Genomic DNA, 25,266 nt, shown 5'->3' on the forward strand with positions numbered 1-25,266 from the left:
CGTGAATCCAGTGATTGATCTTTCAACAATATTGGAAAACCCTCAGCCATTATCTCTTGAAATGTTGAAAGTATTACCTTTCTCATTTTATTTCATCTCCTTCTGAAACTCTAACTAAATATGTGTTAGATCCTCAGACTCTATCTGCCATGTCTTTTATTTATTTATTTATTTTTTCTGGCCACACTGCGAGGCTTGTGGGATTTCAGTTCCCTGACCAGGGATTGAACTCAGGCCCTCGGCGGTGAGAGTGCCGAGTCCTAACCCAGGACCACCAGGGAATTCCTTGCCATGTCTTTTAAATTAATAATTTCCAACTCTGTGTTCTGATATACATATGTATCAATGTTATTGCTGTATCTTCCATTTTAATAATTCTTTCTTTAGTTTAATTCATATACTCAAATTTTAATTTCAATTCTCTTACGTTTCTAGAAATTCTTTACCTTTTTCCTATCTACTATGCCTATCACAGTCTTCACAGACTCGGACCCAACCCAAAGGAGAGACTGCATATGGCTCTAAATTGAAAGGCAGATTTTCCCCCTCTACCATTGCCAAGGGTATTGGTGAAATGGCTCAGAACCTCAGTATCCCTGTAGATGGAGCCTAAAGGCCCCCTGCCAGTGTTCTCTTGGTCTCCTGCTTCCTCCCCCATCTCCCCTGCCCTTCGTTGTTGCCCGTCTCCCGTGTCCATAAGAAGCCCACCCGCCCAAGTGCTGGGTTTTGGGCACTGACCAGTGATGGGGGCTGGAGCTTGGCCAGTGCAAACTGACCTCTGCCTCCATTCTAGTGTTCTTGTGTCACCCTTCCTTCCTGGTTTAGTCGCCCTCCTCGACTCCAAATCCGTCTGCCTCTGTTATGCATCTTAATCCGGTGAGGGCGCCACAGAACAAGGGTTCTGCAGCAAGCTAGGAACCAGCTCCCCAGAGGGCAGATGGCACTATAAATAGGAACTACTTCTTCTATAACGTGATTGGTTTTGTTTTGTTCATTGTGCTCCTTGAGCAACAGTAATGCCCTGGTATTTCTCCTGTCGTTACATCGGCTCGCGAGGATGTCACGTGGTCTGCACCTGTCTGAGCACCTTGATGGGCGTCATCGCCTCTGGGCAGTGAGAGGAGTTGCCTCTGGTTAACCGTGGACCTTTGCGTGGGTGATTCCCCTGCATTCCTGGGCAGAAGGAGGGCTCAACTGAAGTTGCGTCACCAGGAGATTACTTTTTAGAAGGATCACTTGGGGCCCTGCCCGGCGCCGATACCACTCAGTTGGTGGATGAGCAGTGGATGTCATACCTTCTAGGTCTTCTGCCACCTCCCACTCCTTCTCCAGGGAGCTGTCTGTCTGGGTGAACCTGTTCGGTGAGGCTCCCAGCCCTTCCATAAGAAACTGAGGGATGCCTTTCTCACCACCTATTTTTTTTTTGCACAAATGGGTGACATCTCCAGACACTGCTGTCAATCCCTGTCTCATGAGAAATTGTTTAATCTTGAAAAGAAGGGGGAAGGGAGAGAAAGAAAGGGAAGCGTTCACCCTGGCAGAGGCCACTGGTATCCAGGGAGGCCCTGCATGGTGGGCTGCAGGCGGCCCTGCATGGTGGGCTGCTGCTGCTGCTCTGGGGCTTGGACAGCTGGTGCTCTGGAGGCGGAGTTGCCCTGAGGCCTGTACTGAGTGATAAGAGCTTGTACGAACTCTCTTGTGTGGCCCAAACATTCAGGACTCTGAATGTCTTGTCACTGTTGTCACCCTAAATTGTTATTTATTCTAATGACAAGTCTTTGTTTCAGAGAAGCCCGTGGAACAGAAATGAGCCTGTATAGTGTTGAAAATGAGAATTCATTGCCAATATGTAAAAATCAGCTATTTTAAGAAAATTTAGATTTCCCAGGACTTCCCTGGTGATCCAGTGGTTAGGACTCTGCGCTTCCACTGCAGGGGGCATGGGTTTGATCCCTGGTCGGGGCACTAAGATCCCGCATGCCACACAGCAGCATGGCCAAAAAAAGAAAGAAAGAAAAAAGGAAAAGAAAATCTAGATTTCCCTGTTCTCTTGGAAAATTGGATCAAGGCACAACCTGGGGCCTACAGCCCCTCATGGCAGTCATCCTCTGGAACCAAAAGGTGGCTGGGCTCTAAGAGTACTGGTTAAATGCATGTTTGACTGTTGTGACAAAGACCAAGATACGGAGCTTAAACCAGGCAGGAATGTGTTATTCTTGCATTCAGCAGCCAAAAGGCTAGTTTCCCAGAGCAGATAGGACGGCTCCAAGGTGCCAGGGATCCAGCTGCTTCTGTCTTGTTTTCTCCCTGCCCTGAACAGTGGGTCCATCTGTGGTCCCAGATCCTACTTTGTTTCCCACCGTCACGTCTGCACCAGGCTCCGGTAGGAGGGCAAAGTGGAGGCTGCACCCCTTCAAGACCCAACCTGGAAGTTGCATGTGTCATTTCTTCTCTGTTGGCATGTCCTGTTGGTTTAGCCACATCTGGCTGCAGCTAAGGCTGGGGAAATGTGGTTTCTGTCTCTATGGCCGTGTGAATAACTAAAACCCATTTCTTCATAAAGAGAGAAGGTGAGAGTGGGTCCTGTTTTATGCTACTGCAGGCCCTGTGTTCACCTCGATGCAGCCCTCCACCCCATCCAGATTGCTCACAGCTGAGCCCAAGAGTCATAGCTGTTCATTGCCTTATACGTCATGGGTTTCACTCATTTTGTTACCTGCTTGGTCCCAGTAGACATTTGAGGTTGCTTGCTCAGCTGTACCCTGATCATATCTTTCAACACACCTTCAGGCTTTTATACTTCCGTTACCTCTGTTTAGAGTTCCCTTCCCTCCCTTTCAGGCCTGGCAAACTCCTTCTCAGGATAACTCAACCCCTTCTTCCTTTCCCAAGTTGAGTTCTCTCTGCTTTGTCCCATCCTAATACACAAACTGCTAATTCTACACGATACCTGTTACTTACCTTTATATCCTCGATGCCTGGCAAAGCACCTAGTGCATAACAGGGTAATGATCAGTACCATTTATTGAGTGTTTACTCAGAGAAAGACACTTCGTAGAACTTGTATAAACATTTTTAATGTACCACAATGAAATAGCATGTTAATCGTGGCCTTTCTAGTTGGAGATGATGGAAACTTGACCCAAACCGACTTGAACAACAGCAGAAAGGAGAAGTGCTTATTGGTTCATGTATCTGAGAAATGGAGGTATGGGTTTAGCTTCAGGTATGGCTGGACCTAGGAGCACAAATGATAGCAGAACTCAGTCTTTCTGCATCTCTTGGCCATGCTTTTCTCTGTGTAGAATTTGTTCTCAGGAAGGCTTTCTTTACATGATGACAAAGATGCCACCCACAGTTCAGTATTATTTTTATAGTTACGGATTCCAGGGAAAAAAAAAGAACATGAATCTTTTTCTTCATAGTGGTAACCAAGTGCTGGAGGAGGTCTCGCATTGGCCTACCTTAAGTCGTATGGCCATTCCTGGTCCAGTCAGTATGGACAAGGAGATAGAACACACTGGCCACACCTGGGTCATCTGTCTACTTCTGGTACCAGGAGATGGAGTCATCCCCTCTCAAATTACATTGCAGAAAAGGTAGCTCTCCAAGGAGAGAGAAAACAGGCAAAAGCATGAGCCCACTATATCTGGAACTACCCTTATCCCGTTTCACAGTTGAGGCTAAAAGAAGTTATGGGGATCTGAGATCACAACCAGGAAGTGGCAGAAGTGGGATTCAAACCAGGTCTTTCTGACTCCAAATGGTGGGTGCCTAGTTCACTGCACCCAACTGTTTGGAGAGTGAATGACCCTGGAACTCCTGTCTTTGTTTGGGGAAAACTGAGGTTTGATGCCTTTATGTATGACTGTCAGAATATGGAATTATCTAGTATCCCCACCATGGGAGGATTTTGTGTAGAAGTACACATGTAGCTAGCTATAAGCTCTGCTTTCCCTGGAATACATCTGGTGGCTATACCTGAAAACACTTTCCTTGGCTAGCAAAGAACTCATTTTACATTAATGGAAGTAGGAGGAGTCAGGTAGCTGGATTCTTCTCTTGGAACATTTTGGTTACTTTAGCACATGCATTCCCAACGGAGGCAATATTATCTGCAAGGGAGCGAAAACTGGTTCCCAGTGGGGGGGAACAAAAAAAAAATCTTACTCTTTTCATGTATAAGTGCATATATACGTACAGTACACAAATAGATATATGGTTTATCTGTGGTATTTTAAAAAATAGTTTTATTTAGGTATAATTTACATACCATAAAATTCACCTGTTTTGGGCTTCCCTGGTGGCACAGTGGTTGAGAGTCCACCTGCTGATGCAGGGGACACGGGTTCGTGCCCTGGTCCGGGAAGATCCATCCCACATGCCGCAGAGCGGCTGGGCCCGTGAGCCATGGCTGCTGAGCCTGCGCGTCCGGAGCCTGTGCTCCGCAACGGGACAGGCCACAACAGTGAGAGGCCCGCGTACCGCCAAAAAAAAATAAAATAATAAAATTCACCTGTTTTTAAGTGTACAGTTCATTGTTTTTTAGTAAGTTTACAGTTTTTTAAAAATAAATATAGTTAATTTGCAGTATTGTGTTAGTTTCAGGTATACAGTAATGTGATTCGTATATGTGTGTATATATATACACATATATATATTAGATTCTGTTCCATTATAGATTATTATAAGTTATTAAATATGGCCCCCTATGCTGTACAGTAGGTCCTTGTTGGTTATCTGTTTTGTGTACAGTATATACATATGTGTATATGTTAGTCCCAAACTCCTAATTTCTCCCTGCCCCCCATTTCCCCTTTGCTTACCGTAAGTTTGTTTTCTATGTCTGGGAGTGATTTGTCTGTGCTATTAAAATTGCATGAGGAGACTGTGCTCTCGTGGGACCCCTCTCGAAAACAACAGCAAATTTCTTCAAGATCATATGCACCTCGCGTTATCACTCTTTTCTCTGTTCCTCTTTGCAGTAAAACTTTCTTGCGGATCTCAGTTCCCCGACCAGGGATCAGACCCAGGCCACGGCAGTGACAGCGCTGAATACTAACCACTAGACCACTAGCGAACTCTGCAGCAAAACTTCTTGAAAGACTTGTCTTTATTTCCTAATTCCTCTCATCCCCTTTGCTCTTTTTAAAAACTGAATTATAATTGATACGCAGTATTATATTAGCTTCAGGTGTACGCATAGTGATCACCACCGTAAGTCTAGTAACCATCTGTCACTGTACAAAGTTATTACATTATTATTGACTGTATTCCCTGTGCTGTACATTACATCCCTGTGACTTATTTATTTTATAACTGGAAGTTTATACTTCTTAATCCCCTTTGCCTATTTTGCCCGTCGCCTCTGGCAACCACCAGGTTGTTCTCTGTATCTGTGAGTCTTTTTCTGTTTTGTTTTGTACGTTCATTTGTTTTGTTTGTTATTCCACATATGAGTGAAGTCATATGGCATTTGTATTTCTCTGTCTGACTTATTTCACTTAGCATAACGCTATCTAGATCCATCCATATTGTCACAAAGGGCAAGATTTCATTATTTTATTTATTTTATTTTTTATAAATTTATTTATTTTTATTATTTATTTTTGGCTGCATTGGGTCTTCGTTGCTGCGCATGGGCTTTCTTTACTTGCGGCGAGTAGGGGCTACTCTTCGTTGCAGTGCACGGGCTTCTCATTGCGGTGGCTTCTGTTGTTGTGGATCCCGGGCTCTAGGTGCTCAGGCTTCAGTAGTTGTGGCATGCGGGCTCAGTAGTTGTGGCTCGCAGGCTCTAGAGCACAGGCTCAGTAGTTGTGGCTCACGGGCTTAGTTGCTACATGGCATGTGAGATCTTCCTGGACCAGGGCTCAAACCCGTGTCCCCTGCATTGGCAGGCAGATTCTTAACCACTGTGTCACCAGGGAAGCCCTATTTTATTTTATTTTAAATTCAATTTAATTTATCGCCATGCTGCGCGGCTTGTGGGATCTCAGTTCCCAGACGAGAGGTTGAACCTGGGCCATGGCAGTGAAAGCGCCGAATCCTAACCGCTAAGCCACTAGGGAACTCCCAAGATTTCATTCTTTGTATGGCTAATACTCCACTGTATATGTGTGTATATATGTATATAGACACCACATTTTCTTTATCCATTCATCTGTTGATGGACACTTAGGTTGCTTCCATATGTTGACTATTTTTTAAAAAATCTATCTATTTATTTATGGCTGTGTTGGGTCTTTGTTGCTGCTCACGGACTTTCTCTAGTTGCAGAAAGTGGGGGATACTCTTCATTGCAGTGCACGGGCTTCTTATTGCAGTGGCTTCTCTTGTTGCAGAGCACGGGCTCTAGGCGCGCAGGCTTCAGTAGTTGTGGCGTGCAGGCTCAGTAGTTGTGGTGCGCAGGCTCTAGAGTGCAGGCTCAGTAGTTGTGGCGCATGGGCTTAGTTGCTCCGCGGCATGTGAGATCTTCCTGGGCCAGGGATCGAACCCATGTCCTCTGCATTGGCAGGCAGATTCTTAACCACTGCACCAGTGAAGTCCCTATATGTTGGCTATTGCAATGAACGTAGGGGTACATATATCTTTTCTAATTAGTGTTTTTATTTTTCTTTGCTTAAATACCCATAATTTGAATGCTGGACCATGTGGTAACTCTATTTTTAATTTTTTGGGAAACCTCCATACTATTTTCCACAGTAGCTGCACCAATTTACATTCCCACCAACAGTGCACAGGGGTTCCTTTTTCTCCATATCCTGGCCAACACTTGTTATTGCTTGTCCTTTTGATGATGGCCATTCTGACAGGTGTGAGGTGATATCTCATTGTGGTTTTGATTTGCATTTCCCTGATGGTTAGTGATGTTGAGCATCTTTTCATGTGCCTATTGGTATTCCATATGTCCTCTTTGCAAAAATGTCTATTCAGGTCTTAGCTCATTTTTAAAATTGTTTGTTTGTTTTTTTGATGTTCAGTTGTATGAGTTCTTTGTATATTTTGGGTATCAACCCCTTACTGGATACATCATTTGTAAATACCTTCTCCCATTCAGTAGATTGCCTTTCCATTTTGTTGGTGGTTTCCTGTGCTGTGCAAAAGCTTTTTAGTTCAGTTTAGACCCCCCCCCCTTTTTTTTTTTGTATTTTTGCTTTTGTTGTCCTTGCCTGAGGAGACATATCCAAAAAGATATTGCTAAGACTGATGTCAAAGAGCTTTATTGAGAGTTATCATAAATGGATGTTGAATTTTGTCAAATGCTTCTTCTGCATCTACTGACATGATTTTTATCCTTCATCATAATGTGGTATATCATGTTGATTGATTTGCAGATGTTAAACCATCCTTGCATCCCTGAAATGAATCCTACTAGATCATGGTGTATGATCCCTTTTGTGTATTCTTGAATTTGGTTTGCTAATATTTTATTGAGGATTTTTTGCATCTGTGTTCATCAGGGATCTTGGCCTGTACTTTTCTCATCCCATTCACTCTTGAACCCACTCCAGTCAGCCTGTCACTACCCCACCCAGCCAGCTGTGGTCACCACTGGCATCCACTTTGCCAAACCCAACAGTAAACTTTCAGTCCTCATCTTACTGAAGCTGTGTAATACATTGACACAGTTGACTACTCCTTTTTTCTTTAAATACCTTCTTTTCTTGGATTTGGGGTCATTGTCCTAAATTCATTCTCTTTTATCTCCTTGGATGTGCTCCTCATCTCCCCAACTCTAAACATGGGAGTGCGGGGATTCAGGCCTTACAACATTTTTCTTGTCTGTCTGTGCTTATTGATCTCCAGAATCATGCTTTAAACGCTCTCTCTCAATGTCTGTGACTCCCACTTCCTTTTTTTCTTTTTTGGCCGCACCACGCGGCATGCAGGATCTTAGTTCCCTGACCAGGGATCAAACCCCGTGCCCCCTGCAGTGAAGCGCAGATTCTTAACCACTGTACCGCCAGGGAAGTCCCTATGATTCCCAATTTCTGTCTCCAGCTTGGACCTCTCCCCTGAATCTTCCCAGATTTGTATAGGTCTCTTCTTGTATGTTTCATTGGCAACTCAGTGCTAAGTACCAATTTTCGGGAAATATGGGGGTCAGAGAAACATGTTAAAAGAACTCACAAGAATGCAGTTAGTGGGGGCTTCCCTGGTGGCGCAGTGGTTAAGAATCTGCCTGCCAGTGCAGGGGACACGGGTTCAATCCTTGGTCTGGGAAGATCCCACGTGCCGTGGAGCAACTAAGCCCGTCCGCCACAACTACTGAGCCTGTGCTCTAGAGCCCGCGAGCCACAACTACTGAAGCCCGCGTGCCTAGAGTCCGTGCTCCGCAACAAGAGAAGCCACCGCAATGAGAAGCTTGCGCAGTGCAACGAAGAGTAGCCCCCGCTCGCCACAACTAGAGAAAGCTTGTGCGCAGCAACGAAGACCCAACGCAGCCAAAAATATACAAATAAATTAATTAATTTAAAAAAAAAAAGGGGGGCTTCCCTGGTGGCACAGTGGTTGAGAATCTGCCTGCTAATGCAGGAGACATGAGTTCGAGCCCTGGTCTGGGAGGATCCCACATGCCGTGGAGCAACTAGGCCCGTGAGCCACAACTACTGAGCCTGCGTGTCTGGATCCTATGCTCCGCAACAAGAGAGCCCACGATAGTGAGAGGCCCGCGCACCGCGATGAAGAGTGGCCCCCGTTTGCCACAACTAGAGAAAGCCCTCGCACAGAAACGAAGACGCAACACGGCAAAAATAAAAATTAATTAATTAATAAACTCCTACCCCCAACATCTGAAAAAAAAAAAGAATGCAGTTAGCAAAATCCAGACTGTGTTTATAGGACAAATTACCCAATTTCTTCAAAATACAAATTTTAAAGAAAAAATAAAGTGAGTAATGGGAGAGAAACCTTATAGATTAAGAAAGACTTAAGAGGTAAATGTTCGTGAGTTACATTATAGGGACCTTATTTGGATACTGATTAAACAAGCCAATGGTAAAAACAATTATGAGATAATCAGGGATATTTGAATATTGACTGAGTATTGGTATTAAATAATCACTGTTAATTTTTTTAGCTGTGATGATGGTGATTTGGTTATACTAGAAAAGAAAGTTAAAATCTACCCAGAATGTTACCAGTTCTCCCCACCTCCAGTATTACCACCCTCAGCCAAACCAGCATCCTTTCTTGTCTTATTTTTACAGTTGCCTCTTAACTGATCTCCTTGCTTCTGCCACCCCAGCCCCAGTCTGTTTTCAGCAAAGCAGCCACGGAGATCCTGCTAAGATGTGTCATGTTATGCCCCGTCCATTTCATTTGGAGTAAGAGCCAAAATCTGTTCAGTCTACAAGACCCCACGTCCCACTCCGCTCCCGGGTCAGCCTCTCCAGCTACTCGGCTTCCTTGTACCTGCCTTATTTTTCTCCATAACATGTATCACCATCTGACGATCTGACGTACGTACTTTTGTGGGGCTGATACTCCCACTAGAATGAGCGCGATGTGAGAGTAGGGACTGTTTATATTGCTCACTGCTATACCCCCAGGGCTTGAAATATCTCGTTACACATCATAGGCACTAAATAAATGTTTGTTAAAAGAAAAATGTGTTAGGGAAAAAACGTTTACAAAGGTTCCTTGGGAATGAGGGACAATCATGAAAAAAGGTTGAGAAATGGGCCTTAGCCCAGGTCGTGGGAAAGCTCGTGATGACCTAGGAACTGCCATTACCCTCCTTACTGTATTGTTCTTTGCTCTTTTCCCATGTGGGACAATCTGTGTCATTTTATCCGTGACAGCTACATGTCATGGAGCAGAACTTGGCTCTAATTGACTCTAACAGGGAAAAGCCCACTTGAATTTCTTCTTTCTGGACTGAACCACAATCTCTTGAGCTCATCCTATGTGGCTAATGTTGACCATTGCTTGGGACTCTTCCCCCGTGATAAGATGTTTACTGCCTCTGGCTCCCAGGATTGATCTTGACACCAAAACCATCTTCAGTACATTTCACACACGTGCACATACCCCCATTTGAGAACTGGGGCACAGAGAGCCTTTGAGGAGGAATAACAAAGAAATGAGGCAATCCATGCAGAGACTCCAGTGCACTGTTAGTTTCTGGCCAGAAAATGATGCTCTGGATATTCAGAATGCCTTTGGTGTCTTCTCTGAAACTCCGTTTATAATTATCCACTGGGTATTTTATTTGTAGCCCACTTGTTTCTAAAGAGGATTTGAAGTAGCTTTAGGAGTATATATAAACCCCCACGCAAATATACACTTAAATTTAACAAAAGAAAATGGGAAAAACTCTAGCCCGGGAGAGCAGGAGGAAGCAGGTGAGTGAGCACTGTGGTGGTGGCGGGTAGGAGGGACCCACTATAGGTGGGGGTGTCACCTGCGCCCCGTGCTCTCTGCTGCCCACCCACCAGGAGCTGGGGAGGTGCGCTGCCCCCCACGACTGCCGCACTCTGCTTTGTCACTCATAATTTTTTATTCCTTTTAGTCATCATGTTGTGTTTTTAATTGAAAAATCTAAGTAACTGATTCTATAGCATCATCGAAAAAAGTGTATTTAGGACTTAGAGTAGACATTCTAGATGATTCGTGTGTGCCTCCACCTCTGGCCAAGATCACAGCTCAGAGAGGTCGTGAACTGTGCCTGTTCATCTTGGAACTCTGGTACCTGGAAAGCAGGAGGAACTCGATAAATATTTTATTGAGTAAATGAATGGTACTACAGTTCTCCTTACTGGAACAGAAGCAGCCAGTCAATTGTTTGAGGGATAGTTTGTTTGGTTGCTTGGTTTTCTTCCTGGCTCATTTTGTTTTGTTTCTCTCTTTTTATAAAATTAATTAATTTATTTATTTTTGGCTGCATTGGGTCTTTGTTGCTATATTTTGTCCTCTCCCGTTGCGGAGCACAGACTCCGGACAAGCAGGCTCAGCGGCCGTGGCTCACGGGCCCAGCCACTCCGCGGCATGTAGGATCTTCCCGAACCGGGGCACGAACCCGCGTCCCCTGCATCAGCAGGCGGACTCTCAACCACTGTGCCACCAGGGAAGCCCTTCTTTTCTTTTTTTAATTGAAGTATACTTGATTTACAGTGTCGTGTTAGTTTCAGGTATACAGCACAGTGATTCAGTTATACATATATATATTCTTTTTTTCAGATTCTTTCCCCTTATGAATTATTACAAAGCATTGAATATAGCTCCCTGTGCTGTACAATAAGTTCTTGTTGGTTATCTACTTTATATATACTAGTGTGTATATGTTAATCCCAAACTCCTAATTTATCCCTGCCCCCCTTCCTGGCTCTTTTTGAGAGTTCTCTCATGTGGGCAGTTATATCAGGAATGTTGAGTGGTGTCCTGGATCTTGTCCTCAGAGAAGCTTGGGAGAAACTTCTGACGCAGGGTCCATGCGGCCTTTCCTCGTAGAGGGAAGTTGCAGGTCTGGCATCACAGGGCATTTGAATGAGGGAGCGTTTCAGAGTCTCCAGCGATGCAGTCTAGGCACATCTGACCTGACCCAAGAAGGAAGCTTAGGACCCTCAGGGCACATGGAGAGCAGCCCCTAAATGTTACTGCTTCCGGGGCAGCAGCGGGTACATGCTGGAGGCGGTTCGGTTGGAAGTTAGGTAATATAGTAGTAAAAAGCAGGGACTTTGCACAGAATTATACATAAGCGTATACCCCAAAAAAGTATTTGCAGAAATGGATGAAATCCACATAATTTCTGTAGACTAGTTAAATGTATTGTGCCTGTCTCAATGTATCAGTGTCCTGGTTTTAATAAAGTACTACAGTTAATGTAAGATGGCACTATTGGGAGAAGCTGGGTGATGGGTACCCAAGACCTTTCTGTACTGTTTATGAGTCTATAATTTAAAATAAAAGGTTTGTGTTTTTGGGGTTTTTTTTTTTTGGTTTTTATAGCAGGGACTGGCAACAGAACTGGCTTCCGCCTCACACTACCCTGTGCTGATCGGTGACTTTTCCGTATCCCTTATCCCGACTGATAACTACATACTGCTCTTTGCCTTTCACCCCTTGCGAATATAAAGTCCTTGAAAGCAGAAGCTGCATCCGTTTTGTTCACTGCTAAATTCCCCCCTACTTAGCACAGTGCCTGGCACCTGTTTTTTGTACTCAAATGTTTGAATGAAGGTAGCACAGGTGACTTTGAAGTTGAGGCTGTTCTGGTTTTCTGACAAGGAGAACAATGCCACCTCCTTCGGGCATTGGGAGAATTAAATGTCTGTGATGTGGGTGGAACTCAGGGCCTGCCTGAGAGCAAACACTCAACTCAGGGCTTGGCGCACTTTCCATAAAGAGCCAGAGAAAATGTTTGGGGCTTTGCAGGCCATGCAGCTCTGCACTGCAGTGAGGCAGCCATGGGCAGCCTGTAGCTGAGTGAGCCTGCGTGTGCTCCAGTGCAATTTTATTTGCAGACATTGAAACTTGAATTTCTTTTTTTTTTTTAATTTTATTTATTTTTATTTTTGGCTGTGTTAGTCTTTGTTACTGTGCACAGGCTTTCTCTAGTTTTGGCGAGCAGGGGCTACTCTTCATTGTGGTGCATGGGCTTCTCATTGCGGTGGCTTCTCTTGCTGTGGAGCACAGGCTCTAGGCGCACGGGCTTCAGTAGTTGTGGCACGTGGACTCAGTAGTTGTGGCACGTGGACTCAGTAGTTGTGGCTCGTGGGCTCTAGAGCTCAGGCTCAGTAGTTGTGGTGCATGGGCTTAGTTGCTCCGCGGCATGTGGGATCTTCCCGGACCAGGGCTCGAACCTATATCCCCTGCATTGGCAGGCGGATTCTTAACCAGTGTGCCACCAGGGAAGCCCTGAAACTTGAATTTCATGTAGTTTTCACTTTATGAAGTATTTGTCTTCTTATTTTCCCCCAACCATTTAAAAATACAGAAATCACCCTTAGCTCATGGGCCTGTGGGCCCTGCCTTTTTCCCAAGCTCATTCTCCATGTCACTGGCTACAGGCACACACAGAAACTCTGGAAACTCGAGCCTTTGGGGCAGAGTCAGTGTTCCCCCACACAAGGGGTTAAGTGTAACCGTCCCTCTCTGGGATGGGAGGAAGGCCGCTCCTGGGGCCTCAGCCTGCATTGTCCAGGAAGCCCCATTTCCCGTGTGCAGATTTCACAAAAATCCCGTCAGCCCCAGGCACCTCGCTGTGGACTGTTCTCCAGGTGAACTTGTCTCCTGGAAGGTCAGATTTGAGCTCAGCCTGCCTGAAGAGCCTCTCAGCTCCGGGAGGGCGGCAGGTCCCTCAGTCCCTCTGAAACCCAGTTGCCTCCACGTTAGAATTGGAGTTGTGATGTGCAGTGGAGTCAGATTTGTGGTGCTTCCCATCTTTTATTTTGAGCTGGCTAACATCCACTGAATCCCCTTTTCTGCTTAAGTAGTTACCCTCACCCAATAAATAACGTCAACATGTTGCTTTGAGAACTGACACACAACAATATGTAAGATCCCCAGCACGTAACCACTGTATTTTTTTTCAGTTTTAATATTTTTTTATTGAAGTAGAATTGATTTAGAATGCTGTGTTAATTTCTATTGTCCAGCAAAGTGATTTCAGTTATACGTATATACCTACATTCTTTTTTTTCAAACAATTTCGAGTTGGGTTTTTTTTCTATTAGTGCATTTTTAAAATATTTATCTTTGCCTGTTATTTGATTTTATTATTTATTTATTTATTTATGGCTGCATTGGGTCTTTTTTGCTGTGCACAGGCTTTCTTTAGTTGCGGCAAGCAGGGGCTTCTCTTCGATGCGATGTGCGGGCTTCTCATTGCGGTGACTTCTCTTGTTGTGGAGCATGGGCTCTAGGCATGCGGGCTTCAGTAGTTGTGGCATGTGGGCTCAGTAGTTGTGGCTTGCGGGCTCTAGAGCGCAGGCTCAGTAGTTGTGGCACATGGGCTTAGTTGCTCCACGCCATGTGGGGCCTTCCCGGACCAGGGCTCGAACCCGTGTCCCCTGCATTTGCAGGCGGGTTCTTAACCACTGCACCACCAGGGAAGTCCCAACCTTCTTGTTTACTATTTTATATATATTAGTGTGTATGTGTTAATCTCAACCTCCTAATTTATCCTTCTCCCCCCACCTTTCCCCTTTAGTAACCATAAGTTTTCTAAGTCTGTTTCTGTTTTGTAAATTAGTTCATTTGAATAGATTTTTAGAAAGTGATATCATGATATTTGTCTTTGCCTGACTTTCTTCATTTAGTGTCATAATCTCTAGTTCTATCCGCGTTGCTACAAATGGCATTATTTCATTATTTTTTATGGCTGAGTACTATTCCATTGTATATAGGTACCACATCTTCTTTATCCACTCCTCTGTTGATGGACATTTGGGTTGCTTCCATGACCTGGCTATTGTAAATAGTGCTGCAGTGAACATTGGGGTGCATGTGTCCTTTTGAGTTATGTTTTTCTCAGGGTATTCGCCCAGGAGTGGGATTGCTGGATTATATGGTAATCCTATTTTTAGTTTTCTGAGGAACCTCCGTACTGTTTTCCATGGTGGCTCCACCAATTTACATTCCCACCAACAACATAAGAGGGTTCCCTTTTCTCCATACCCTCTCCAGCACTTGTTATTTGTAGACTTTTTAATGATGGCCATTCTGACCAGGGTGAGGCGGTACCTCATTGTAGTTTTGATTTGCATTTCTCCAGTAATTAGCAATGTTGAGCATCTTTTCATGTGCCTGTTGGCCATCTGTTTTTCTTCTTTGAGGAAATGTCTGTTTAGGTCTTCTGCCCATTTTTGGATTGGGTTGTTTGTTTTTTTTGTCCTTGAGTTGTATGAGCTGTTTGCATATTTTAGAAATTAATCCCTTGCGCATAACTACCATTTTTATTGGGTACCTTCTGTGATATTTGAACCCAGATGAGATAAGGAAGTTCCCAGCTAGAAAGGAATACAGTAAGATTGCCACGATTTTCTTAGACACACACACACACACACACACACACACACCTGCTCAGTTCTCTCGATTTGAAGTTTTTCTTCAATATTTTATCTTTATCAGAATTAGCATGACACATAGTCATGAATTTTTTTTTTCAAAGTTTTACTTAAACTTCCCAGATATTTTGTTCCTAACCAGGTTGAGGACCAATGTGATCATTACTTTTACTCTTAAAATCATGAAATACTTCAGCTGCTAATACTATTAAACTATTACTAGGTGAATTATTTTCTTAGTGTTCAAATAAATTTCAGTGTTAGATTTATTGGGTGCTAGTAAAGTTTTATATTTTGTCATTGTGTATGATAGGAACTACAGTTATTCTACCAAATCAGAATACACTTAAATTAGAACATTGGATTTAGTGTGATATGTTTAGTAGAATATATAATGCATCTTGGGAGGCTTTTAAAGGTTGATTAGATTGATAGAATCTGAATAAATACTTAAGAAAATTAGTCTTTGTATAGAAATCCTCATTGGGCTTCCCTGGTGGTGCAGTGGTTGGGAGTCCGCCTGCCGATGCGGGGGACACGGGTTCGTGCCCTGGTCCGGGAGGATCCCACATGCCGTGGAGCGGCTGGGCCCGTGAGCCATGGCCGCTGAGCCTGCACGTCCGGAGCCTGTGCTCCGCAACGGGACAGGCCACAACAGTGAGAGGCCCCTGTACCGCAAAAAAAAAAATCCTCATTATTTCATGTATCCTCCAACTGTATAGAGATGGCCAAGTCAATTCCATTTCTGTACACAAGCAATAAACAGTTTGCAAATATAATTTTTAAAACTTACTATGTATGACCTTTATAGAACAGAGCTATGAAAGATGAAGATCTAAAAAAATGGAAAGCTATACTGTGTTCGTGAATGGGGAAGCATCAGTATTGTACAGATGTCAACTCTTTCCCAAATAAATTCATTCAAAATAATTACAGTCCAAATCACAAAACCTTTGTGTGGGTAAGTGTAAGGTATGTGTAACTTAAGCTGCTTTTAAAATGTGTTCCTATGTGAAGCAGGATAGTCTGGGGCTAAATTTCGAGTACTTTGGTGCTAGATTATGGAGTTTAGATGTGATCTAATATGGCAGTGTTTCTTAGGCTGGAGTCAGTGTTTGTGTTTTCAGAAATTAAAAAAATGTTTGAGTAACTGTAGTGTTACAAGCAAATTCTGGACATTCTGAGTTTGCCCAAGGGTTGCCAGGCATCTTCAGGGCAGACACTTGTGTTTGTGTTTGCATCACCTTGATGCTGAGCTGTAGTCATCCATCATGGGCTAATGACAAAAGAACAAACAGACTGATTATATAAGGGTCTGATTAGACCAAGTGAGGCCAAGTAATGCCACAGTTCATGAAGGGGCTTGCAGCAGCTGGAGTAAAGTGACTGGAGAATTGTATGTCCACACAGGATATGACATGGCTAGTAAACACAAAACAACTGACACACTTTCAGTACCGTATCTCAGTTACAAAGAGTGTCTGGTTTCATAAAATGTTGCTACTGAAAAATAACTAGTGTTGTTGATTAGAAGTTTATTGGATTTATGGTTTTGTATTCTATTTAATTGCAAGTTTGGTTTGGTTTATCAGTGTGGAGGAACCTACAAGTAAAAGATGTGTGTTTGGGAATTCCCTGGCGGTCCAGTGGTTAGGACTCCATGCTGTCACTGCTGGGGCCCAGGTTCAATCCCTGGTCAGGGAACTAAAATCCTACAAGCCGCGAGGTGTGGCCAAAAAGAAGAAAGAAAGGATGTACGATTAGTTCTCATTTATAGTGACATTACATGGCTTAGCCGTCACTGAGGGTTGTTGTAAGAATTATGTTCACTTTAAAGAGGCCCATGGACTATTGAAGAATGAGAAATACTAAAACAGGCTGAGTAGGGCTGGAATATGATGTAGATCTTATTTTCTTTCTCTGCTGGCAATCTCATGGGACATGAGAGGCAAGGATGAGTTTGGGTGGAGAAGCGTATTTGTTGTAGGTCAACTGTTGACAAGTCTTTAGGCGTTTCACTTAATCACATGAAGAAATGGAGAAAAGTTAAGTGACTTATCGAAAGCCACGTAGCTGGAAGTGAAACAGGGAGGACACCAGTTCAGCCCGCATCCCCTTCTACCAAGCTGTCATGCAGGGATGAGTGGTGGCCTCACTGGGATGGTCACAGTTGGATCCAGGAAAGGAAGAAATCTGGAAACCTTATTTCTTGAATTTTCCTTTTCCCACCTAAAGGTCTGAGGTACCTGGCACCCACCTGGTTTGTGATGAGTTAAGCCAGTGACCTGGGCACAAGTCCTGGGCCCTACATCCTGCCCCCTTACACCTAGTTCCTCCCGTGTGAATTTATTTTTTAGAGGAGGAGGTGGCCTTTGCCGCCACTCTGTGGATGGCTAGTGGGATTTATTTTCCCAGCCTGTATGACTTGGTAATTGAACATATAGGCTATGAATTAGGTGAGATTATATCTCCTTAAATCCCTCCCATGATCTGTAGCTCTCATTTTCTTCTGTCCAGGCTTACCTCGTGGCTTGATTTTTAACAACGTGCTCTGGAAACAGAGAATGTTTCGTGTTTTTCAAGGCGATTATTGGAGAAAATATTCAGAAAAAAAGATCTGAGCATTCCTGAGTTTGAGTTTGTGTGTGGGAGAAATGTCTGCCCCGTCATTCAACCCACATCACCTTGGGTCGTGACCTCCTTGTGGTGCAGGGCAGCTTGGAATTGGAGGAGATTCCCAAGGGACGTGGAGCTCCTCTTACAGAGGTGCCTCGTTTCACAGATGAGGAGACTGGGGTGTGGCAGAGCTGGGCCCCGAGTCCCAGTGTGGAGCCTCTCTTGTTTCACACACATCATGACTTTGTGTTTCTGTTTTCTTAATTGCACTTAGTTTCCAAACAGGCATATACTAGGTAATATGTCTACATGGTTCAAAAGGCAAAATTACGAAAAGCTGTGCACAGAAATATTGCCCCACACCCCGTCATTAACCCCGCCTCTTACACAGGACAGCCTTAGGCTTCTTATTTATCCTTCTGTCATTTCTTTAGGCTGGGGTTCCTCAGCCTCAGCACTGTTGACGTCTGGGGCTGGGTAGTTCCTTGTTGGGGGGCAGGGGGCTGTCCTGTGCATATGCACTAGATGCCAGAAGCACCCACCTGCCTCATGACAATCAGGAATGTCTCCAGACGTCATCAAATGCCTCCGGGGGCAAAACTGTTTCAAAGTTGAGAACTGCTTCTTCAGGCAAATACGAGCAAGTATCTTTATTTCCTACCCCTTTTTACCTTAACAAGCTCTATGCACAGCTCCTCTTCCTGTGATATCTGTCTGCCTGTCTTTCTGTCTGTCTGCCTATTTTTACTTTTCTGTGTACAGACATCCCAGCCACCCCCCGGGTCCGCACACCTGGGCAGCTGCTCGCATCCTTGGTGGTGGCGCCGTGGTGGAGTCAGCGAGTCCCCTGTCGTTGGGCCCTGGCTTGTAGGCTGCTGCTGGTCAGCCGCTTGTTCATGGCCATGGTCCCCTTGTGCAGGTGTATCTGTGGGATAGGTCCCCAGAAGTGGGGCTCCTGGATCAGGGGTAAACTCCTCTCATTTTGGTGGCTCTTGCCAGCTTTCCCCTCCACGAGGGCCGTGCCCTTTGGCAGTCCTGTCAGCTCTTTCCCCACTGCCACACCATCGGTGTTGTAGAAACTTCGGATTCTTGCTGGCTCTGTAGGTGAGCAACGCCACGTGTTTCCTCATCAGCCGGCATTACATCTGTTTAAAAAAATTTTTTTTTAATTTTCTATTTTTTTGGCTGCGCCGCACAGCACGTGGGATCTTAGTTCCCCGACCAGGGATGGTACACGTGCCCCCTGCAGTGGAAGCTCGGAGTGTTAACCGCTGGACCGCCAGGGAAGTCCCAACATCTATTTTAATAACCTTACTCATGTTGAACAAGGCGCTCAGTGAAATGCAGCCTCATCTGCTCTCCCGAGTGGCACGTGTCCTGCACTTGTCCATTTCTGGGTCTTTGCTCTTGCCGTTCCTCCCCCAAGAATGCTATTCCTCCTCGCTTTCAGAATTTTCACTGTCCTTTGAGGCTTCCAAACGCCATCTCCTCTGAGGTAGTTGAAGCATAGGACAGACTGTGGACGCTTGTTCTTGTGTGGCTTTATTCAACCTGGCCCAGTTGGAACCTGTTTTCCTTTGTAGGAATCTGGTTTCCCTTTGCCACTCCCTTGAGACAAGCCTCGTGTTCTGCTTCTGGCCCCATTACTGGCCCAATGACCCTGGGGAGATCACTTGTTCTTCTAGAGCATTTATTAAATGACCTGCTGGGGCTGCAGTGTTGCTTCACTCTGAGGGCTCTGTCGACGTTATTCCATGGGAATGGCGCCCGTAGGGTTGCATAATGTGCTGTGTTGCTTCAGATGTTCCTGCTGGATTTGAGATTCCGTGGGTTGCAGCCTCCGCCTTGCTTACCCAGGTTTTTCTTGGGAAGAGCAGTGCCTCATTCGACCCCAGAGGCACAGGAGGGGTGTGTGTGTGCTCACGTTTGCGTGGGTGCCTTTGTGTGTTGTTGATCCTTGGCCCCGCCGGTACAGGGCAGCAGAGCAGCCCACCTAATGTCCATGTTTTTATCATTTTAATAAGCCTCAGGAGGTTACCTTTTCAGCTCATTCCCTATGTGGTTGCTCTCAAAAGATGGTTGTTTTTCTGGGAGATGGGTGTCCTAGCCCCTGGACAAAGAATCAATCCCCGTATTACGTGTTAGTGTAGAAAGATGGTTTTAGGGAAATTGCCCTCTACTTTGGAAGAGGGATCACACCATTTCCTTGCCTTGAATGGACACAGTCTGAGCTTGAACTTTTAACCAGGCTCTTCTCTTCTATGAAGCAACATTTGTGACTCAAACTCCCCTTGTGGAATAAATGGTTGCCTCACCCAGACAACCCCACAGCTGGTCTCAGCCCTGTCACTGCTGGAGTGGGTGCTCCAGGTTGCTTTGTCTGCCTGAAGTCCCAGTAGTGTCGTTACAGCATCTTGCACAAAATGGTGGTTAAAGATCACTTCTTCTATTGTTCACCGGCCTTATCTGGAGGAATATTTCATTACCAGCTTGTGGTAGTTAAAGAAAATAAAGTTCTTAAACTCAGGGGGCCTTGGCAGTTTAAGATAGGAAAAGAAGATCTGTATGTGGGAAGAATTTGGGGGATAGTTTCGGTACTAATTTAAGGACTTGGAGTGTTTGCTTATGAGGGAGCCCTGGATGAGAATAGCCAGGGAGAAGTCAGAGATGCCAAGGAACCCCAGGGCGAAGGCAAGGAGGCCTGGTCTGTGTTCCCCAGCACATTTCATGGTCATTGGCAGTGTTCCTTGTTCATAGAATCCCACACACTCTCGATAATCTCCTAACTAAAAACTTTGAGTATTGGAAGATCTAAAATATGAGACATGCAATTGGCATGTGACTCATTGCTTTTTGAAATCTTTCCTTAAAAATTTTTTTCAGAATTCTTAGCCTCTTTCCAGAGAAACCTGAGCGGGAATTTTTCTTTACATCCAGCTTTGCTTATAAAATGAAAACAGTCCTGATTTTATATTTCATTTGCTGTCCCCTATCAGCCAGCCCCTCATCACATGGCTAGTTTAAACCCATCGTGGTTGGGTTCATTTTTCAAAGAGTCTGGTGTATTTCCACGGAGAACAGTCCGAAGTCCTAGACAAACAGCCCGAGGTCAGAGGATGTTGCGGCACCATTTTCAAATGTGAGTGTCTCTTCCTTCTACTCCTCCTTTTGGAGATGTGTTCAAAAGGGAGCATTGGTTTAAATCAATGAAAACGTTGGCTTAGGTTACCCTGTATTTTGTAAACACGTTGGAGTACTTCGGTTTAACCATAAGAATGCCAGGATTCTATCTAGCTTGGCTGTTCCTACACTAGACATAGGTTTTTCTTCTACAGGAGTCATTTACTCAAGGGGAGAAACATCAAAAACTGGTGGAAAGATTTAAGAAAAATTTATCCAGAACTTAAAAATACGGCGAAAAGAGATGACCGAGTGCCCTTTCTGTATCCTACTAGAATGTTGTCTAACAAGCCTCCTGAAGATCATCTGATGTTCTAGGGCAGAAGTCAGCAATTTTTTTCTGTAAAGTGCCACATAGTAAATAGTTTAGGCTTTACAGGCTGTTTGATCTCTGTGGTAACTATTGAACTCGTTGTATTGTGAACACAGCCATAAACAATGCATTCAACTGTGTTCCAATAAACCTTTATTTATGAGTGTTGATATTTGAATTTCATGTAATTTTCATGTGTCATAAAATATTTTTCTTTTGATTTTTTTCAATCATTTGAAAATATAAAAATCATTTTTCACTCACAAGCCCTATAAAAACAGGCTGATGTTAATAAGTTGCAAATGATTTTTGTCCAATTAAGATGTGAATGATTTCTCCCAGGTAGGAAAGGCCCATCAAGGCTAAAGCTTTATGCCCTGTAGGACATTAATCAGTTTTTGGGTTTTTTGTTTTGTTTTGTTTTGTTTGGCCACGCCACGCAACTTGTGGGATGTTAGTTCCCTGACCAGGGATCGAAACTGGGACGTCAATAGTGAAAGTACGGAGTCCTAACCACTGGACAGCCAGGGAATTTCCTAACTAGTTTTGTATCAGAATTTCTAGTCTATTCCAGAGTTCGTTTTTTCCATAGATTTTTTTCCTCCACTTCGTTTTTGTGCCCTCCTTTGAGCCAGCTTTGTCATCCTACTGATTCCTTCATCAATGAGTTAAATCTTTGGCATGTCTCCTCTATATTTACATGAGAGGCAAGTGTTTAACTTTTCAAAAAGTATACTTTGACAGCCACATGGATAAAAAGCAGCATGGTACCTTTTAAATAACAATGTAGAAATTTCTGTTCATTTCTGTTTAAAACTAAGAACAAGGCAATTCAATAAATCATTCAATATAAGAGTAAAAGATTTATGCCTTATCTTCCAACCTGCCAGCTGAGTGCAGGAAATGGTCAAGGTAGGGCGGAGGTGGGTGAAGAGGGGCAGAGGGGAGACACAGCTGGGGGGGAATCTCTTGTGCCCACTTGGGCTCAGGGGAGCTGTAGCATTGCTTCTCCAGGCACAGTGGTGACATTGTACTGGAGATTCCTGACAGCTCACACAGTTTTCCAAGAATGCTTTTTGGCTCCAGCCAGAGGTTCTTATTATTGATAGTCTAAAACAAAGAAGGAGGAAAAATATTTTTTTCAGGAGGCATTAATGTGGAGAAGCCAGGTGGTATTCCAGAGAACATTGGACTGGCTTTAGAGGTTCTGAGTTTTGAGTTTGTAGCCAGCTAGCTGTGTGACATTGGATAAATCAGGGTACTTTTGTTTTTGCATATCATATGTAAAATGGAAACCTGGGACTCTCTAGTCATTAATATTCCTTCTGGTGCTGAAAATTTTGTCACAAAAATAGACTCATTCCTTTGGTGGAATTAAGAGTAGTCACTAATTTCTAATTTTTTTCCTACATAAGAATAACATACTCTGTAAACGACAAGGACCTACTGTATAGCACAGGAAACTATACTCAATATCTTATAATAACGTATAATGGAAAAGAATCTGAAAAAGAATATATATATGTGTGTGTGTGTATATATATATATACACACACACACATATATAAAATGAATCACTTTGCTCTGAACACTTGAAACTAACACAACATTGTAAACTAACTATACTTCAATTTAAAAATCAATTAAAAAGAGAATAGCATAGTCTATTTAGAATCTAGACTTCTAGTTTAGACTTCTTATATACAGCATAAAATAATCACTTATAATAAAATAACCTATAAAAGATAAAGATAACCACTTTCAAGTTAATTCTCTCCTTGGAACAAATAATGGTGGAAAAGTACAAAGTGGAATTGTGTTGCCTTTGTTTGCTGTTCAGTTTATGGTGCCAAGTGCCTTTAACAGGATCTTTCTGTTCCCTATACCTTAGGGCCACTTCTGTGTTCAAAGTCAGTTTTTAAGTCTGAGAGCAAAGATTTCCTGGGCCAAGGGAGGAAAAGATGAAACAAAGCTTCAAAAAGGCAGTTTGGCATCCTGACAAGCCAGAACCTTGGGGAGAGAGATGGAAACAGAAAATAAGGAATCAGAGGCTCTTTTGAATTAAAAAGTACTCTTGTGGGGTGCTTGAAGCTCCTTGGGTATTTCAAGCCCAGAGAAGGGATTATAGCAGATCTCAGAAGGCGTTGGCCCTTAACCTTTTGCGGAGGTCAGGGGTCTGTGGAGAACCAGGGAAATCTAAGCTTCCTTTCCTCATAAATGTGTGCACACACACACCAAGTTTTGCCTGTAGCTTCAGGGTCTTTTGAGATCCCAGACAGGAAGATATTGACTCGCTAAGTTTGAACAAAGGAACCAGGGCATTTGGTGCAGAAATTTGTCATCTTTGAAGAAGGAGTTGGTCTTAATATCCAAGCGGCCCTATTAAACGATTTAAAGTAGGGACTTCCCTGGTGGTCCAGGGGTTAAGACTCTGCGCTTCCACTGCAGGGGGCACGGGTTCGATCCCTGGTTGGGGAACTAAGATCCCATATCCCGTGTGCAGGGGTGCGACCAAAAAAAAAATGATTAATTTTCTCTCTCTAACCCCCAACCCTTACAAACAACCATGTGCCCAACTGGGCAGCCTCCTCCTTTTCTCAGCAAATTGTTCTTGGTCACCATTATATGAACTCTCTACTGACTGTCCAAACTGTACGGGTCTCAGAGTCCAAAGTAAATAAATTTGGGTTGTAAATAAGTGAGGTTTTTTAAAGAAAATCTTCGTTGACTTATTCTAAGTTGCTGAGAGTGCACTGCTTGATGGGAAGTGGAGGCCTTTCCTGGCAAGATTTCTATATATTCAGTTTGTTAACATGTTACAAAGATTACTTTAATCTTTGCTTGGGATTCACAATCTTGAAGCCCATTATTGTATCCATGAGAAATTTCTAGGCTTTTTGAGAACTCTGATGCATCAAAACTACTGATTTCAGATCATTCTTTTTGTTTTTTTTGCGGTACGCGGGCCTCTCACTGTTGTGGCTTCTCCCGTTGCGGAGCACAGGCTCCGGACGCGCAGGCTCAGCGGCCATGGCTCATGGGCCCAGCCGCTCCGCGGCATGTGGGATCTTCCCAGACCGGGGCACGAACCCGTGTCCCCTGCATCGGCAGGCGGACTCTCAACCACTGCGCCACCAGAGAAGCCCCAGATCATTCTTTTTATTTATTGATTGATTGATTGATTTCTGCATTGGGTTTTCGTTGCTGCGCGCGGGCTTTCTCTAGTTGCGGTGAGCAGGGGCTACTCTTTATTGTGGTGCGTGTGCTTCTCGTTGTGGTGGCTTCTCTTGTTGTGGAGCACAGGCTCCAGGCACGCTGTAGTTGTGGCACGCATGCTCAGTAGTTGTGGCTCACGGGGCTCTAGAGTGCAGGCTCAGTAGCTGTGGCACTTGGGCTTAGTTGCTCCGTGGCATGTGGGATCTTTCTAGACCAGAGATCAAACCCGTGTCCCCTGCATTGGCAGGCGGATTCTTAACCACTGCACCACCAGGGAAGTCCCTAGACTCCTTCATTTAAATTTCCCATTTAACATTTTGCCACACTTGCTGTATCTCTTTGTGTGTGTGTTTTTTTAAAAAAATACATCTTTTTTGGAATATAATTGCTTTACAATGATGTGTTAGTTTCTGCTTGTGTATTTTATTTTTTGTTCAGTCACCCTGAAGTTGCAGATACGACAGTCCCTAAATACTCCAGTGTATCTCCCAAGAACAAAGATGCTCTTTTCTATAATTGCAATCCCTTTATCACACTGAAGGAATTTAGCATCAGTTCAATACTATATAGTTAATGCAGCCCATATTCGCATTCCCAAGATGTTCTTTAATGTCCCAGTATGTCCCTCTAATGTCCTTTCCCTCCACGTTTTCTGTTCAAGGATTCAATCAGGATCACAAATTGCATTTGGTGGCCATGTCTCTTTAGTCACTTTTAATCTAGGAACGTCCTCAGCCTTTTGTTGTCTTAGGACACTGACATTTTAGGAGTCCAGGCCATTTTCTTCTGGAGTGTTCCACGGCCTGGTTTGTCTGTTTCCTCATGATAAGGTTCAGGTTAAACCGTGTGGGCAAGAATACAAGGTAGGTGGTGCTGTATGTTTCTGACCAGGTCACATCAGGAGGCACATGATCATGGCTTGTTTCCACAGCA

General features: G+C 44.0%; 1 protein-coding gene across 2 annotated transcripts in view; it reads left to right on the plus strand.

Annotated features, from left to right (window-relative positions):
• CMTM8 (CKLF like MARVEL transmembrane domain containing 8) overlaps window positions 1-25,266 on the plus strand; it is a 92,181-nt gene that overhangs the window by 22,337 nt on the left and 44,578 nt on the right. The window contains exon 1 of one of the 2 annotated variants that reach the window (XM_069541137.1): window positions 8,611-18,264. The exons of the other annotated variant lie outside the window; for it this stretch is intronic. Coding sequence (XP_069397238.1) covers window positions 18,187-18,264 — 78 coding nt within the window. The 5' untranslated portion in view covers window positions 8,611-18,186. Of the gene's footprint in view, window positions 1-8,610; window positions 18,265-25,266 lie in introns of those variants that run through there. 2 annotated transcript variants of the gene reach the window in all.

The sequence above is a fragment of the Delphinus delphis genome, chromosome 10, assembly GCF_949987515.2.
Source record: "Delphinus delphis chromosome 10, mDelDel1.2, whole genome shotgun sequence".
Lineage (NCBI taxonomy): Eukaryota > Metazoa > Chordata > Mammalia > Artiodactyla > Delphinidae > Delphinus > Delphinus delphis.